Genomic DNA, 14,989 nt, shown 5'->3' with positions numbered 1-14,989 from the left:
GGAGCGGTGGCAGCCACGCACAGGCCTCCCATCCCGGTCGCAGCGGCGTGCGGGGACACGTGGGTGCTGCCGGAGAGGCCAGGGGCCCCAGGCACCGCACAGCCAGGTCTGTGCTTGCCCGGAGCTCCCCTGCGCAAGGGAGTCACGCTCAACCTCTGCAAACTCGCTTGTAGTTTAACTCCGGCATTTCAGCAGCGTTCGGACGGGGCCGGAGGGGGAGACGATGAGAAGCCGGGCTGGGCGTAGCGGGAGGCATGGGGAGGGCAGCCCCTGGCAGGAGTGACGCCCCGGGTGATGGTTTGGCTGGCAAGTGTGACAGTGGGGTGAAGCTGCTCTGCTGGCAGCGGGCCCGGGGTCTCCGCTGTTGGTTTGGAGATCATTGCTGGGACATCCCCGTCGCTCTGTGGAGCACGGGGGTCCGTGAGTGTACGGCCATGGTGGGCAGAAATCTCCTGCAGCCATCCCAGGCTGACGCTGGTGCTGGGGTGTCCCGGGTCGGCACCGGCTCGGGGCTACAGCTAGGATTTGGAGGGGTGCGAAGCCTGTGGCAGGTTGTAGCGTCAGCCTGCGCCATGGGACGGGTGAAGCTCGCTTTGCGAGGGCTGTGACGGAGGCGGCGTTCATTCCCGGTTGCACAAGGCGTAGCGGCTTGCTGTGAAATGTCTTTGTGCAATCTCATCCATGCGCGTGCTGGGTGCTGTTTGCATGGAAAGCGAGGTGCCAGAGGTCTTCTGCTTGCTGAGGGGGGCCAAAGGGAGCGCAGCACAGAGCAACCTTCAGCAGAGCTCTGTCCCTGCTAGGTTAATCCCATCAGCGTGCCCCGTCGGCTCTTGTCTCTCCACCGGCGGTGGTTTTGGTGAGCATCTCTCCCCAGAGGCGAGGAGGGTGGCAGGGAAATGGGCCGGTGCCTCCCAGGCTCAGCCCCAGGTGCTGTTGAACCTGGGGGCAGCGCCGCGGTGGGACGCCGTGGGCTGGTTCCCGGGCGGCAGTTGCGGTGCAGTCCCACACCAGGCTTGCTGGGTGTCCTTCGTGCTTGTGAGCTGGGAGCTTTGAAGGAGGGAGGGCCGTTGCCCTCTGCGTCAGGGATCTCCGAGCTGTTGGTCTTTTTGCCCGTTCTGTTTCTTTCTCTCCTAGCTGTGGGTCTCCCGGGCTCACAGCGAAGGCAGGAGCTGCAGCTCTTGTCCCTTGGAGCGTGTCTCAGGTGGCCGAAGGTGGGTAGCACCGCGGGGGCTGGCTGGCAGCCCCAAAGCCCTCCGCTCCTTCCTCTGCATCCAGCAGGAGCTGGGCCTTGCTCCTGGAGCTTACAGCACGGCTGCCAGCTGAGGACCGTGCTCCGGGGCACATCCTAGGCGCTGAAGGCAAGGGCTGGGCTGGAGCAGGTCTTAATTCCCTGGAGAGCTGCGGTGCCCGGGGCTGGCAGCGAGGGGCTCGTGGGAGCCTGCCCAGGGCTTGCTGCCAGTCCCGCGGGAGGCGGTTGCTGAGGGAGCTGCAGCCCGTCTCCTCGTCCCCTCGAGCCAGCGGCACGTCCTGGACGTGGGCAGACGTGCGAATCCTGGAGCTACCTGTGACTTCACAGAGCAAATATGTGGTGGAAAATTGCTCTGCACCCGGGCAGGCCCTATCACACAGCTGAGAGTAATTGCCGCACGGCTCTCTGCGGATGTCCGCCCGTCCCCCCGGCGCCAACCGGCGAGCAGAAACAGCCTCCGGAGCCGGGAATGCTTTTCTGCTGGTCCTGGGAGCTTTCACCTCTTGCAGCGTGGCACGTGCCCCGCGTGCGTCGGGAGCGGGGCAGTGAGGTGAGCAGCTGCACCGGGGAACGGACCTGGCTGCTGCCTGCGCTCACGGGCTGTGCCCGCAGGACACAACCCCTCCGCGCTTGGCTTTGCGCAGAGCCCGTTGCTGCCAGCAGCGCAGCTGCCGAGTGCTGTTAAAGCTGCATCTCCTGCAGCTGTACCTGTGCAAGCACGTCCCTTCCTGGCCGGCTCTGGAGCTTTTTCCCCGCTCCGCCTGGACAGAGCGGTGTCTGCGCTCGGCTCGTGGTGGCAGAGCCCCGCGGTGATGAGCTGGGAGAGGAATGTGTGGCTGGAAGAGGCCCTGCGGGATCCGGTGGCAGCGTCTCGGAGCTGCTGCCTGCCAAGGTATGCGCAGCGCGCCGTCTGCCAGGGCATTGCTGCTCAAGCCCTCCTCTTCTGCCGTCCGCGGCTAAAACCGGTGCCTTCTGCACCTTGTTGGTGCTGAGCTGCGGCTCGGCAGCTTCTCTTCGGCTCGGATGCTCCAGCTGTGCGGGGACCCTGCGGATGGCCAGCACCATTCTGCCAGGCACACGCCAAGGCAAACTGTGCTGCCTTGCCATGTTTTTATTTGCTTGAGCACCGATCCCCTGTCCCTGCGTGACCGCAGCAGCCTCGGTGTGGGTGGGGACGAGTTGGCAGCATCCCTTGGAATTGGTGAAGCATCATTTAAGTGTTGAGTGTTACGACCTCATCTGCAGGACTCGAAAGGACTCCACTGAATCAAAGTTTTCCTCCCCAACGCCTCCAAATTTCATTTCAACAGTATCCATCACTGCTTGTGTATGCCTTTGAGTCCTGCCTGAGAGGCAGGGAGGCTTTCCAAACCTCTTTCTCCAGCTTCGAAACCACTAATATTGAAATTAAAAATATAAAAATTTCCATCTCCGTAAAGCTGAGCGCTTCCAAATCCTTACATGAAACCCCTGCGCCCAGCCAGGCTACCTGCGAGCGAAGCGCCAGACGTGTCAATCCAGCAGCCCCGCGCTCGAGCCGCTCGGGGCCTCTGAACCCTTCGGCGTGAAGCAAATGGCCTCTTCCCGCTCCATTAATGCCGGGGGAACGAGGCCAAGCCATGCTGCCGCTGGCCCGCCCTGGCACGAGCTGCCTCTGACGTTGCTGCATCCGAGGGCCGTGCAGAGCAGCGAGGGAACCCTCCTGCACCTCCTGGCCGGGGAGCGAGCACGCCTCGTGGCTGGCAGGACAGCCCTTGCCTGCGCTGAGCCCGGCCGGGGGATGCTGCCTCACCCCAGCCCGTGGCTCGCCGGTGGCGGAGGTCCGTATTTCCTGACCTCTGCTGAACTGGTGCCTTTGGAAGCAGGAGCTGTGGACAGTCATGCTGGCTTCCCAGTGCTGAGCATCCCTGTTGCTCCCCCCTTGCCTTCCCTGCTGCAGAGCACGGCCCCCAGCCCCTCCGCAGCCCACCCGCCGCCCACCCGCAGCCCCGTAATTCATCCCCGGCAAATCGCAAAAGCCTTTGCTTATCTTTGGGGAGTGTCTGCGACCGGTGCGGGGCAGCCCAGCGTCCCAGGGCACTGGGCTCTCTGGGGCTCATGGAGAGACGATGTCCCATGCACAGCCGGGGACAAGGTGCGGGGGTCCCCGGGGGCTCAGGACACCGCCTGACACCTCTGACCTTGTCTCAGCTCCCGGGGCTGGCTCCGTGCTGTGCCGAGCGGGGAGATGCCTCACGGCACATTTTAGCCATTGAGGCTGGGCCCATCTGCACAGCGGGTGCTCGCCAGCGCTGGCAAGGGGTGTGCTGTGGTCTGCTGGCTCCCCACGGGCCTCAGGGTCTTCGTGTTTGCGAGGAGGAGCACTGGCTGTGGCCTCCTTCCCCCTGCCGCAGCACGTGGAGCCCACCGCCCCGATGCCCTGCGCTGCCTCCCTTCATCCCCAGCCCTCCTGCATGCACAGGGTGCCGGCGTGCCTCTCCCTGCTGAGCTGGGCGAGTGCCCTTGGGCATCCCCCGGGGAGCACCCCTCTTGGTGCCAGAGCACCCCAGGTCCTTCTTGCGGAGAGCGCTCCCAGGGGGGCCAGGGCGACCGGCAGCCCATGTCCCGCAGCGGAGGTCTGGGTACCGCTGGCGGGGCAGGGAGAAGCCAGCGTTGCTGGTGCGCGCGTGGGGCGGGTTGCTGCCGTCTCCGGCAGAGCTCAGAGCCCCGGCCCACCGGGGCCCCACACTTCAGCAGCCGTTCGGCACCGGGGCTCGGCCCCGCTGGGCTCCCGAGCCGCGGGAGGGAGCGAGGAGGGGCTCGCAGACGTGCTGACAGCCGAGCAGCCCCTCACCTGCTGCTCCAGGGGCTGGGGCTCAACCTTTACTCCATCTTGTGCTTTTTATAACCTCGGGACGCCGTTTTGGTGACATAAGGAGCATTTCATTGCCCTGCAGCCGGAGGCCCATGAAATCTCGGAGCGAGCGCTGCCTGGAGGAGCGCCGGCAAGCGCTGAGATGCTGTGGCATATGTGCGTAATTTATTTCCCCAGGAAACTCAGCTCAGCTGCAGCATCTGGCTTTCACCGAGTCCCTGCTTTTTACCTGGTCCTCCAGCTGGGTTTGACCGTGGCACACGGGGGTCGCTGCTCGCCCCGGGCCACCCCGCAGAAGGGTTCCCCCCGGACCCTGCCCTGGGGCGCAGTCCCGCGGGCAGGGGGGCAGGCGGAGGGGCTGTGCCCGGCACCGGGGGAGCAGACCTGGAGCTGCGGCTCGATCGCTCGCTGAGCGGACGTTGTTTAAAGCCAGCGTGGGTGAGGGTGAAACCAGAGGTTTATTGTGTGAGGGGGGTCGGGGGCTCTGGAAGGAAGGAAGCTCCTGCTGTGAGTCTGAACCATATTCATTTTTAATTATACAAATTGCTCAGGCTTTATATTATCATATCAATGACATGAAACACCAGCATGTATTGATTAAACTCAACAAATGCAGCACCCCAGGACTCAGAGTTCAGGGAATGGAGTGGCTCAAAGCTGGAAGGGGACGAGGAGAGCAGGGTGTTTCCCTAAGCGGTTTCACCAGCGCTGCTCAAGTCAGACCTGGGACAGGGCACGTCCGAGCGCCGGCTCTCCCCCGGGAGCAGCCGTGTGTGGCATCCGCAGAGACCGGGGCAGGGACTCCCCTTCCAAGGAGCCCTGGGGCAGGTCCCATGCCCCTTTGGCTCGCCGGGCGGCGGCTGCGTCGCCTGCGCCATGGCGGAGCGTCCCTGGGCAGCGAGCGTTCCTCCGAGCCGCCACGCGCGGTCCTGCAAAGTCCTGCCGCCCCCGCGTCCGTGTTCGCCTCCCGTCTGCGGTCGCCCCTCCGAGCCGGGAGGACGCCCGGCCTCTCCCGCGGTGTGTCCGGGTCAGGGTGAGGTCCTCCGGGGTGACGCCGTGCAGCTCTCCCCAGCAGCAGGGTGAAGGCAGGAGTGTCCGTGGCTGTGGTTTTGTGTGTGTGGCTTTTCCATCCTTCCTCCTTCTGCTCCTCCTTGTTGTCCTTCCTGAAAACTGTGATCATCTAGCTCCGAATCGCCGTCTTCCTGTCTCGGTCTTTACTCTGCAGAGAAGAAGGAGAAGGCCAAGTTAAAAAAACACACCTGGGGCCTGGAGCTTTGCCAGCACGCTGGATCCAGCCCGGGAGCCTCTCGCTCCTCCCTGTGCCGGTGCTTGGCAGGAGAGGCCTGCGGCAGCTCCGCTCCAACAGCTCTCGGGAGCTGTGGGGCAGCTCTCCCGAGGCGTCACCGTCATCCCTCCGTGTCTCTCGGCGGGTCCGGAGGGGTCAGCAGAAGCGGGAGCTGCGTCTGCCCTAAAGCTTTGCTCCTGCAGGTGCCTTCCCCTGCCCTGCCCTGGCCCTGCCAGGGGACTCCCCTCGCTGCCTCCCCTCTGCCCTCCTCGGGACGCCCGGCACCCGCTGCGCTGTGCCCCCGCCACGGTCACTCGTCCCGCCGCTGCCTCCCGAGCCCTCTGCCTGGTAGCAGCAGGACAGAAACCCTCTACACTGACCACACTGCCGATAACAGCGCCCGGTTCAGGGCTCTCTGATCCCGCTCCTGCGGCCTGAGTTCCTGCGGGCAGCACCTTTGTGCGCTCTGCTGCGGCCTTGAAAACACGAATCCGTCCCCGTCCGTCCGGTCGCCATCCGCGGCTTGCAGGAAACCTTCCTGTGCCATCGCAGAGTCCTCCCGGCCAGCCCCTCGGTGGCAGCCAGGCTGCGAGTCAGGCTTTGCTCCCCGGGCGCCAGAAAAGCTCACCAGCGCCACCGGCACCATCACTGCCACCACTGCCACCACCATCACTGCCACCACCAGCACCATCACTGCCACCAGCACCACCATCACTGCTACCACTAGCACCACCATCACTGCTACCACTAGCACCACCAGCACCACCACCAGCAGCACCATCAGCACCCCCACCAGCACCATCGTCACTAATACCAACACCACCACCAGTAGCACCACCGGCGCCACCGCTGCCTCAGCCAGGTGCGCACAGGCAGAGCTGCTGCTTCTCATTTCCAGTTTGATGGGATTCTGGGGTTTGAGCAGGTTGGGTGCAGGTCTCTACGCCCAGGGGCCAGGTGACATTTCCACCTCTCCTCTGCTGGCCCGTGGCTTGCCAGCATGGCCCGGCCGAGGCCACGTCCCTGGGCTGGTCCGCAGGGCTTGCTGCGGTGCAGCCTCCCCCACGGCTGCACGTGCGGCCCCTGCTCTGACTCTTCCTTTGTTACCGGGGGTGGGGAGGGGAGGGGAAGGGGAGTTCAGCTCAGAAATGGTAAAATTAAATTTCCCAGATGTTCAGGCCCCAGGAGTTCTTGTGCTGTCTGGAGAGGAAATGGGGATTCGGAAAATCCCGCCTCATATTTTTTCCCCTATCACCTTGCCTTTCCGCTGCCATTAAGTGCAGCAGGAACAGTAAATTACAGGGCTGCGGAGCCGTCCCATCTTGTAGATACCATGGGGGGGAGCGGGGAGACGGCGCTGGGGCAAGGCACTGAGCTCCTGGGCTCTGCCCGTGGCTCTGGGCAGCTCGCTGCCTGCTCACGGCTCCGGGCTTGCAGAAGGCTTTTGGGGGTGCGCACGGAGCCCTCCGCTCCCCAGCACCGGCACTGTCCCTGCAGCCCAGCGCTCTGCGCTGACGTGCCGCCCCATGCCCAAATTATGGGTCTTTTCGCACAAAACCTGCAGGCGGGTCCAGACTCCAGTCCCCGCTGGCTGACGCCAAGCCCTGGCTGTCCCGTGGGCTTGGTGGCAGGGTGACCCTGCTCTGGGTCACGGCAGGAGGGACGTGGAGAGCATTGGTGGGGAAGGGGGTTGTGATGAGGACACTGAGCTCTCCAGCTCTCCTTGCTGTGCCTGGGGCGAGGGCAGGGGGGCTCGGCCATGGGGCCGGGGAGACTGAGCCCTGGCGCTGCCCCGGGGTAGCTTCACCCGCGCCTGCGCTGGAGCCCGGAGCGGCTGCTCCGAGCACGGGATGGCTCTGGGCGCCCTGAAGCTCTGGTTGCCTCCGCAGACCCGTCGGGGCAGGGCACTGCCTGCCACGGTGGAGCGCGGGTGGCTTTCCCCGTGCTCTGCGCAGAGCACCCGCTGCGGGGCTGGGCTCAGCCCTTCCTGAGCTTGCCCTCGGCTGCATCCAGCGTGGCACTCGGCGCCGCAGGAGAGGTGGCTGCCAGCAGTTTTGCTATAGCAGCAGTAAAACCCAGGGGTGCAGGCAAGCAGCGGGTGACAGGATTAGCTGGTTCTGCCCAAACCCATCGTCCCGCTCCTCCTCTCCTCCCTCCTCTTCCCCTCCTTCCTCCCCAGCCACTCTTACCACTGACGAAGGCTACGAGTTCCTCCCTTAGTGCTGAATCGCAAGCCCGCTCAGTCAAGGCTGCCCTCAAAAACCTTTGCCAGCGTTTTGCCTCCCGAGGGACAGAGCGATAACAGCCGGCGGCGACCCGCTCCCAGAGCCGCTGGGCAGGCCTGAGCCGGGCGCCCACGGCCGCACGAGGTCCGTTCAACAAAACCCCCTGGGACCCGGTGCCTCCCTTGCCTGCCGGTGCTGCTGAGCTCTCCTGTGCCACCGTCCGTGGCGGTTCAGCCGGATCCGGCACACCAGCGCGGCCTTCCCAGAACTCGGCCGCTGCCCGCCTTGTCCCCTCCTGCTCGGCGCGGTGACGCCGGCTGTGCTGGCAGGACTCCTCACCAGCCCCAGCCCTTTTGCCGAGCCCCACAGGTCCCTGCAGGCCAGGCTGTCCCCCACCCAGACCCCCACCCTCCCGCATGGCCACCTCTCGCCTTCCCCAGGGTCCTGTCGTAGCCACACAGGAAAATCTCTGGTCCTCTCATTGCTCTGCTTCGGCCCTGTGCTCTGCTGCACTTAGCTCTGCTGAGAACTCCTCTCTGCTCCCTTTCCATGGGACCAGAGCTGGTTTGGGAGATGCTCTGGAAGAGTTTGCTGCAGCGCTCCTGCCACGCGTGCCGCACGTGCCCCGGCCAGGGCAGGCATCGTGCGGGAGCTGGGGGTCTGCACAGCCGTCACCCTCCCCTCTGCCGGGGAGCTCTGTGGCCTCTCTCCTCCACGAGCCCGTTCATCTCGAGGAGGGATGGACCGCCCGGGTCTTCCCTGCCTGCCTGCCTGCTCTGCCCTCGGGGGTGGCAGTGTGACCTGGAGCTGCTCCGGCTCCTTGCACAAAGCTGGCGGTCACCGATCCCCTGCCCGCTCCTCTCCGGCTCCTCCGCGCGGGATGGGGCAGCGTGCACGCACAGCGGATACCCCTCCGTACCCTCCCTCCGCTCTCCAAGCAGCGCCTGCCCCGTGGGGCGGGCAGAGGGTCCGGGGGCCATGGGAGTTGTTTTACAGCCTTGCCGTGCCCCCAGGCTCGGCTGCTCCTTTCTCACACATCACCCAGCTGGCGGTGCTGGGGGATTAACGCCACGTCTGTGCCGTCACCCTGGCCTGCCCTCTGCGGGGGTCCCGGCAGCCTCCGAAGGGCTGGCAGGGCTGGGTGCGCTGCCCCAAGATCAGGGCAGGGGGCTCGTGCTCTGGGTGCCCAGCGAGGGGCTGCGGCCCGGGCTGGCAGGAGCTGCCCGTGGGGCGATCTGGCCCCCCAGGGCTGTGTGCTCTGCGTGGGTCCGGGCTCCCGGGAGAGCCTGTCCTCCCCCGTCCTGCCCTCACGTCCAGAGGAGGCTTCAGCCCGCACCCCGAGATGGAGGCAGGGGGGCCGCTGCCTGCAGGGAGGGCAGGGATGGGATAGAGACGTGAGCTGCGTCCCGCGTCCCGCCAGCTTCTCCCGAGGCCCCTGCTGCGGTGCGTGCCAGCGGGGGCAATGGCAGGAGGTTTGCCGGCTGGGGTTGGGTGCTCTGCGGCTTGGGAAGGGACGGGGTACCCGTTGGCACTGTTGCTGCCCCCCAGGTGACGGAACAGGTCAGCCCTCCGGTCAGTGGGGTGCAGGCAGCCTTTGCTGCCGCCGCACAGCCTGAAACGGGCTGGGGGTTTCAGCCGCGGTCGCTCCTGCGACACCTTTTAGCTCCCAGGTGGTCTCGGTGCCCCCTCCCCAGTTTGCTTTCCATGCAGATACGTGCTCCCGCTCCAGAAGACAGAGTGGCCCATGCCGGGCACTCATCCCTCGTCACTTTAACCGGTGTGCAATCCCGGCGCTGACTGCTCGGGGTGACCCACGCGCCTCTGCCCCCACGTCTTGCGTCCCCAGGCCCGCCTGCCCCTCGGTCCTTTACAGCTCTGCGCAACGCAGGCAGCGGGGACGAGCGCTTTGGGAGGGCTGTTGGCATGCAGAGGATACTGTGAGGATCCTCAGCCCCGGAGCAGTTTCAGCAAGAGGCCTTGCTTGGATTTGGACTTTTTGGCGTTTAATCAGGCCCAGTCCACCCCCCAGCACAGGCGGTCTGCGAGCTGCCCCGAGCCGTGGCTGTTCCCAGCAGCTTTCCCAGCCGATACGGTCACAGGAGCAGAAATGTCCTGTTTCTCCCCTGCCAGCACTGTGTGTGCTGGTGGGGACGATGGCACAGGCAACAGCCACAAAGGAGAACCTGGAGAAGCACAGGGCTGGCAGGGATTCGGTGTCCAGGGCACCATGGCCCTGGGCCCCCTCTCCCAGTGCTCGCTTACGGGAATGGCACGAGCCTGCTCCCTAGCGATGCCGGGGACCGTCCCGTCCGGCACTGCCACCCGCCCGCACGTTGCCCTGCAGCGCCTGCGGCAAGTGTGATGCTCCGACCAGTATGGTGTCTGCCTCCCTCCTGCTTCTGTCCTGGCTGGGGCATAGTCCAAGGCCTTGTCCCTGGGCAGGTTTTCAACCTTTTGATCAGATCGGGGGGGACCGGCCGGAGCCTGAGCAGCCGCCAGCCTGGGCAGCCCCTTTAGCGGAGCTCAGCCTTTCTCCGGTGGGCGGCAGAAACCTACACATGAGTCATTTTAAAGAAGGATCTTTCCAGGGAGATGGTGTTGGTTTCAGCCCGATATGGGAAAGTCCCTAGGATAAGGCGGCAGCGGGACGCCTGGGTGCGAGGCGAGGCTGAGTCACGCAGCATGAATCTGGGCAAGCCCCTTTGCCCACCGGGGTGCTGCTGGGCCAGCAAACGCGGGACGAGGCGAAGGCCCGGCTAGGAAGGGTTCGCAGAAAGTTTGCTGCCATACTCGGCTGTCCCTTGGGGTGCCCACAGCAGCCGGCAACCCCAGACATCCCGACCGAGCTCTGTCCTGGGACCCCTCTCGCTAGAAAGAGCCTAAGCCCAGCAGCTCACGCCTCCCATCCCATTCCTCCCCTCCCTGCAGCAGGTCCTGCTCACAGCGACTGCAGATGCTCACCCGCAACTTCCCTGGTGCTCCGGCCTTCCCGGCCAGGGTGCCCAGGGACAAGGTGGCATCTGGCCTCTGCCCACGCTGTCTCGTGGGGCTTCAGTGCCACGCGTGCCATCTCCTGCCTCTCTAGAGCGCGTCGGGCTTTTCACGAGGGGAGCCGTGGCATCGGCTTCCCCCTCGGAGCCATGGGTTGCTGCAGCCTCCCACGGCTCGGGATGGAGATGGCGTGCCGGGCACGGACGGAGGCTGGGGAAGGGCTGGGAGCTGGGCAGGCGCGGCGCGTCTTGGGCCTTTTGGGAAGGAGGGGGTTTTAGAGAGCCGGCCGCAGCAGGCGCCTGCGGGCTGGGATGTCTCCTGCCGCAGGCTGGCTGGCTCTCAAGGGAGCTGCACAGCACGTCTGGTGCAAAATGGACGGGCAGAGCTGGTGACAGAGGGGCAAACGGTGCCGGGGCTCGCTTGGGGACACTGGGAAGGAGATCCCGCATGAGGTATCCTCCTTTGGTTACCCTTCCTTTGGCAAAGCCTAGAAAGCCGGAGACGGACAGAATCACGTACCACAAGGTCGCAGTGGTTGAAACAACACCGTTACACGTGAGCAAAAAGACATGGTGGAAAAGCAGACCTTTCTGACGGGGACGGATGGGCTGTTTTGACTTGAGCACCCAGCAGCACAAGACAATTTCTGTTCTGATACGATCAAGCTGCTCTCCTCCCAGCTCAGCGCGGAGTGAAGCTCTGTGTGCGTGTTTGGGAGCGGAGAAGTGGCTCTGCCTCCTTCGCCCGGGACGGGGAAGCGGGAAGGGGGTCGCCGGAGCTGCGTGCCCTCGCGGAGCTCGCAAGCCCGCAGGCGCTGGGGCGAAGGGCTGGAGCTGCCGCGCGCGTTGGCGCTGGGTCAGCTTTGGGCGCCCAGCGAGGCGAGCGGTCTGGCGTGGAGCTGGCTTCTCCTGAGCGGGACGGTGGCCGCCCGGCTCTCCAGAGCCAAGGCAGGGTCCCTTCCACCCAGCGTCACGCGGGCCCTGAGAGCCCAGCTGCGCTGCGTCTGCAGCTCCAGAGGAGATTGCTTTCATTTCCTCGCCATTTGTCAAAATACCTTCCTGATAAAAGATGGTTTATTTTATTCCTTTAACACACAATAAAACCTATCGAGTTGTTATCTGGCCGTAAAACCTCAAGCACAGAGCGAGTGCACTGCTCAGGCACAGTCTGTTCGGTCGCCTCTTCCCAGCACGAGCCTGACCTAGCTTATTTCTCAGCCAAACCAAAGTATCTCGTCCCCGGTGATAGCCGCCGAGGATCTGATCTCGGGGAGGTTTATCCAGAAGAGCTGCAGGAAGGGAGGTGGCCCATTTTGGCCGGCAAGTCCGGCATGGCTTATCCTTTCCACACGCCTTGGCACGGACGCGCCTGTCCTGGGGTTTGCCCCCGCGCAGGAGCCCGTGTTGGGAACCGATGCAAAAGTGGCAATGGGAATTTATTGGAATCCATGCAAAAGCGACAATGGGAATTTATTGGAATCGATGCAAAAGTGGCAATGGGAATTTATTGGAATTGATGCAAAAGTAGCAATGGGAATTAATTGGAATTGATGCAGAAGTGGCAATACCAGCAAAAGAGATAGAGAACTTGATCTTTGAAGCTGTTACAGGAGGTTTCCGAACCGGCTGGTAACTGGAAGGCGGGGGAGTTTTCCAGTTCAGCCCTGTAGGAGCTTCCCCACCTGCAGCTTCTGTTTTTAAACTGGGATAGCACTGGCTTGAGCACTTTGCTGGAGCACGAGGGCACTTTCCAGCCGGTGGTCTGCATCCCTCACCCACTGGGGAGAATTTGACACCGGTGCTCATGAAAGCTGTGGACAGGGGAAGCACTTGGTCTCCGCTGCCCAAGCGGAAAGAGCCCCGTGTATTCGTCTTTGATGACCTCAGATTTAGCAGCGTAAATCCCAGCCGATGCAACGGCTCCTGACGTCGTTCCCTCCCGCCTGCTGCTCCCAGCTCTGTCTCCTTCTCTGGTGAATTGGAAAGGACGTGCAAGGGGGATTAACAGGGTTTGGGGTTTTCCTGCTCTGAAATCCTCAAGCTGTCAGGGTGCGCTCGTGAGTGGTTTTACCGCCACCGCTTCATGCTTAATGAGCCTTGAATCTTTAACAAAGACTTCTCCCTCTTCAGGGCGTTACTCATTGGGGTTAAACGGGTTCAAACGGCGGAGCGTGCATGCATGGCTCCGGCTGCCGTCCCGACGCCTCTGCCTCGGCTCTTGCGCCCTCCTTTACCTCTACGCTGCCGGAGACCATCTGCACCGCGCAGGAGGCCGACGGGTTTTTAAAACCCAGCCGCCCAGGGCACAGCCTTCTTGAGCAGGGCTTGAGACTCCTGACAGCCACCTCCTCCCTGTGCCCCTGCTCCCCCGTGGCTGCGTGTGCGTGGCAGGAGCTGCCCCGTGCGTCAGGAGAGCCCCGAGAAGGGCTGCAGCCCCGCACCGCGCCGTCGCTCCCTGCACGGCACCCCTGGCAGGGTTTTGCTTTCCCCGCACCACCGCAGAAGGTCTGCTGGCACAGGCAGGGCCGTGCCGGGGAGGCAGCCGCTCACCGCCTCTCCTGGCCGGTGGCAGTTGCACAAATGGCCCCCGGCGTGGCTGCTGAAGCTGGATTTTCCTAGTCTGGCTGCCAGCCTCGTGTCCTACTCCACCTGCCCCCTCACCCTCCGTGGGCAGTGGTGCCCACCCCACCGGCGCCGTGGGCCTGCATGGCAGGCGTTGGCCAGTGCTGGTGCCAGGCAGGCACGGAGACAGCCTCTGCCGGAAGGCTGGTCCTGGCGCGAGGTGGTGCTGCCTGCCGGGACGCCGGGAGGAGAGCGCTCCCCTAAAGGCACGGGGTCGGGAGCCAGGAGCGGGGGACACTGGGTGAACCGGGCTGGCCAGGACGTTACGGCTCCCGCTCGGTGGTAGAGAGCTGGTGCCTTTGGCAAGCTGGGACAGCTGTCCCGCTCCCCGAGCTGTTGGTCCCCGCGATCCTCCGGGCTGCTTGAGGGGCACCTACGTGCCGCGGCGTTGGCCTCGGCTTCCCCCATCCCTGTCCTGGTGCAGCTCCCCGGGACACCAGGCCTGCGGCTGGGTGCGCAGAGCCAGCGCGGCCCTCGCCCAGGCGGACAGACTAGCCCAGGGAGCTGGCCCTGCTGCCAGCCGCCGGCATCGGTGGGCTGGGAGCCCCGGCTGTGACCAGCCCTGCGCCCAAATTGCTCTCGCCTCTCCGTTTGCTGCCTGGACTCTGCCGGAGGGGAGATGCAGACTCTTTCCAGACTTACTTTCCCTGTGCCTCTGATTTCCAGCTCCTAAAATCTGTTTCTCGCCCTCGGAGGGTTTCCCCTTCTCCCATCCCTTTGCCTTTTAGCGAACGCGTGCGAGATTCGGACGCAGCTGCTGGGGGCTTTGGGCAGCAGACCCAGACATGCTAAAGGGAGGCGCCGTATTTTTCACGCCCGCGTTTCAGGCTCACTGATGGGGTCTGGCATGCTCTCCAGCTCGTGTCGATGCAGCTCCCACCAGAGCTGCTTCATCTCTCCCAGCCATCCCATCACCCCCTCGGCTCGCACCGGCTCGATGGCAGCGGCGCCGTAGCCGGCGCCCCGGCGCTCCCTAACCCCGTCCTTGCGCGGCCGTGGCTGGGAACGCCCGGGGGTCCCCCGGCACAGCCGGCGCAGCCCCCTCCAGCCGAAAGCCCCGCGGGGACGGCGCGAGCGGCCACTTACCAGCTTCCTCTGGTTGCTGAGGCAGAAAGTGCAGATCTGTTTGGGCTGGGAGTTCTCGGTGTCGCGCGCGGGGGGGCTGCCGCCGCCGTGGTGGTAGAAGGCAGGGGTGGTGTGGCAGGGCTGCCCATCCCCGCACGCCTCCCCCACCAGCAGCACGTTCCCCAGGTGCGAGATGTAGCTGGAGGCCAGTCTCAAGGTCTCGATCTTGGAGAGCTTTCTGTCGGCCGGCTCGGTGGGGATGAGCGTGCGGAGGGCGGTGAAGGCGGTGTTGACGCTGTTGGTGCGGTCACGCTCCCGCGCGTTGGCCGTGTGACGCTGCCGGGGCTCCCTGTTGATCCGGTTGGGTTTCTTGCCGCTCCTGCGCTTGCTGGCCTTGATGCCGTAGCCGTCGGCATCCAGGTGGTAGGGCTTCTCATCGGAGCCGGAGCTCTCGCTGCCGTTCTCCTCATCCTCGGACAGCATGCTGATCTCGGGGTACAGGTACCGGCTGGGGGCCGAGCGCAGCATGGCAAAGGACATGTTGGGCGGCGAGGGGACACCGGGGAAGCCGCTTGGGGACCGCCGCGCTCAGCCGACCTCCTCCTGCTGCGGGCGGCCTCAGCTCCAGGCGCTCATGCTGCTCCCTCGGCTGGGGTCCGGGGAGCCCCGGCTCGCGTCGCCCTCCCCGGGCAGGCTCCG

The 14,989-nt window shown here is 64.7% G+C and overlaps 2 protein-coding genes across 8 annotated transcripts in view; one reads left to right on the top strand and one right to left on the bottom strand.

The window, feature by feature from the left end:
* BOP1 (BOP1 ribosomal biogenesis factor) overlaps window positions 1-14,989 on the top strand; it is a 71,442-nt gene that overhangs the window by 42,201 nt on the left and 14,252 nt on the right. The gene's annotated exons all lie outside the window — the stretch shown is intronic.
* SCX (scleraxis bHLH transcription factor) lies at window positions 5,284-14,830 on the bottom strand (the record flags this gene model as incomplete). Its single annotated transcript, XM_082330492.1, has 2 exons — window positions 5,284-5,322; window positions 14,312-14,830. 2 exons carry the CDS (start codon window positions 14,828-14,830, stop codon window positions 5,284-5,286), a joined length of 558 nt encoding a protein of 185 aa, XP_082186618.1.

Source organism: Platalea leucorodia, assembly GCF_965183815.1.
Source record: "Platalea leucorodia genome assembly, chromosome: 1".
Lineage (NCBI taxonomy): Eukaryota > Metazoa > Chordata > Aves > Pelecaniformes > Threskiornithidae > Platalea > Platalea leucorodia.
This window is presented reverse-complemented; position numbering and strand designations above follow the sequence as displayed.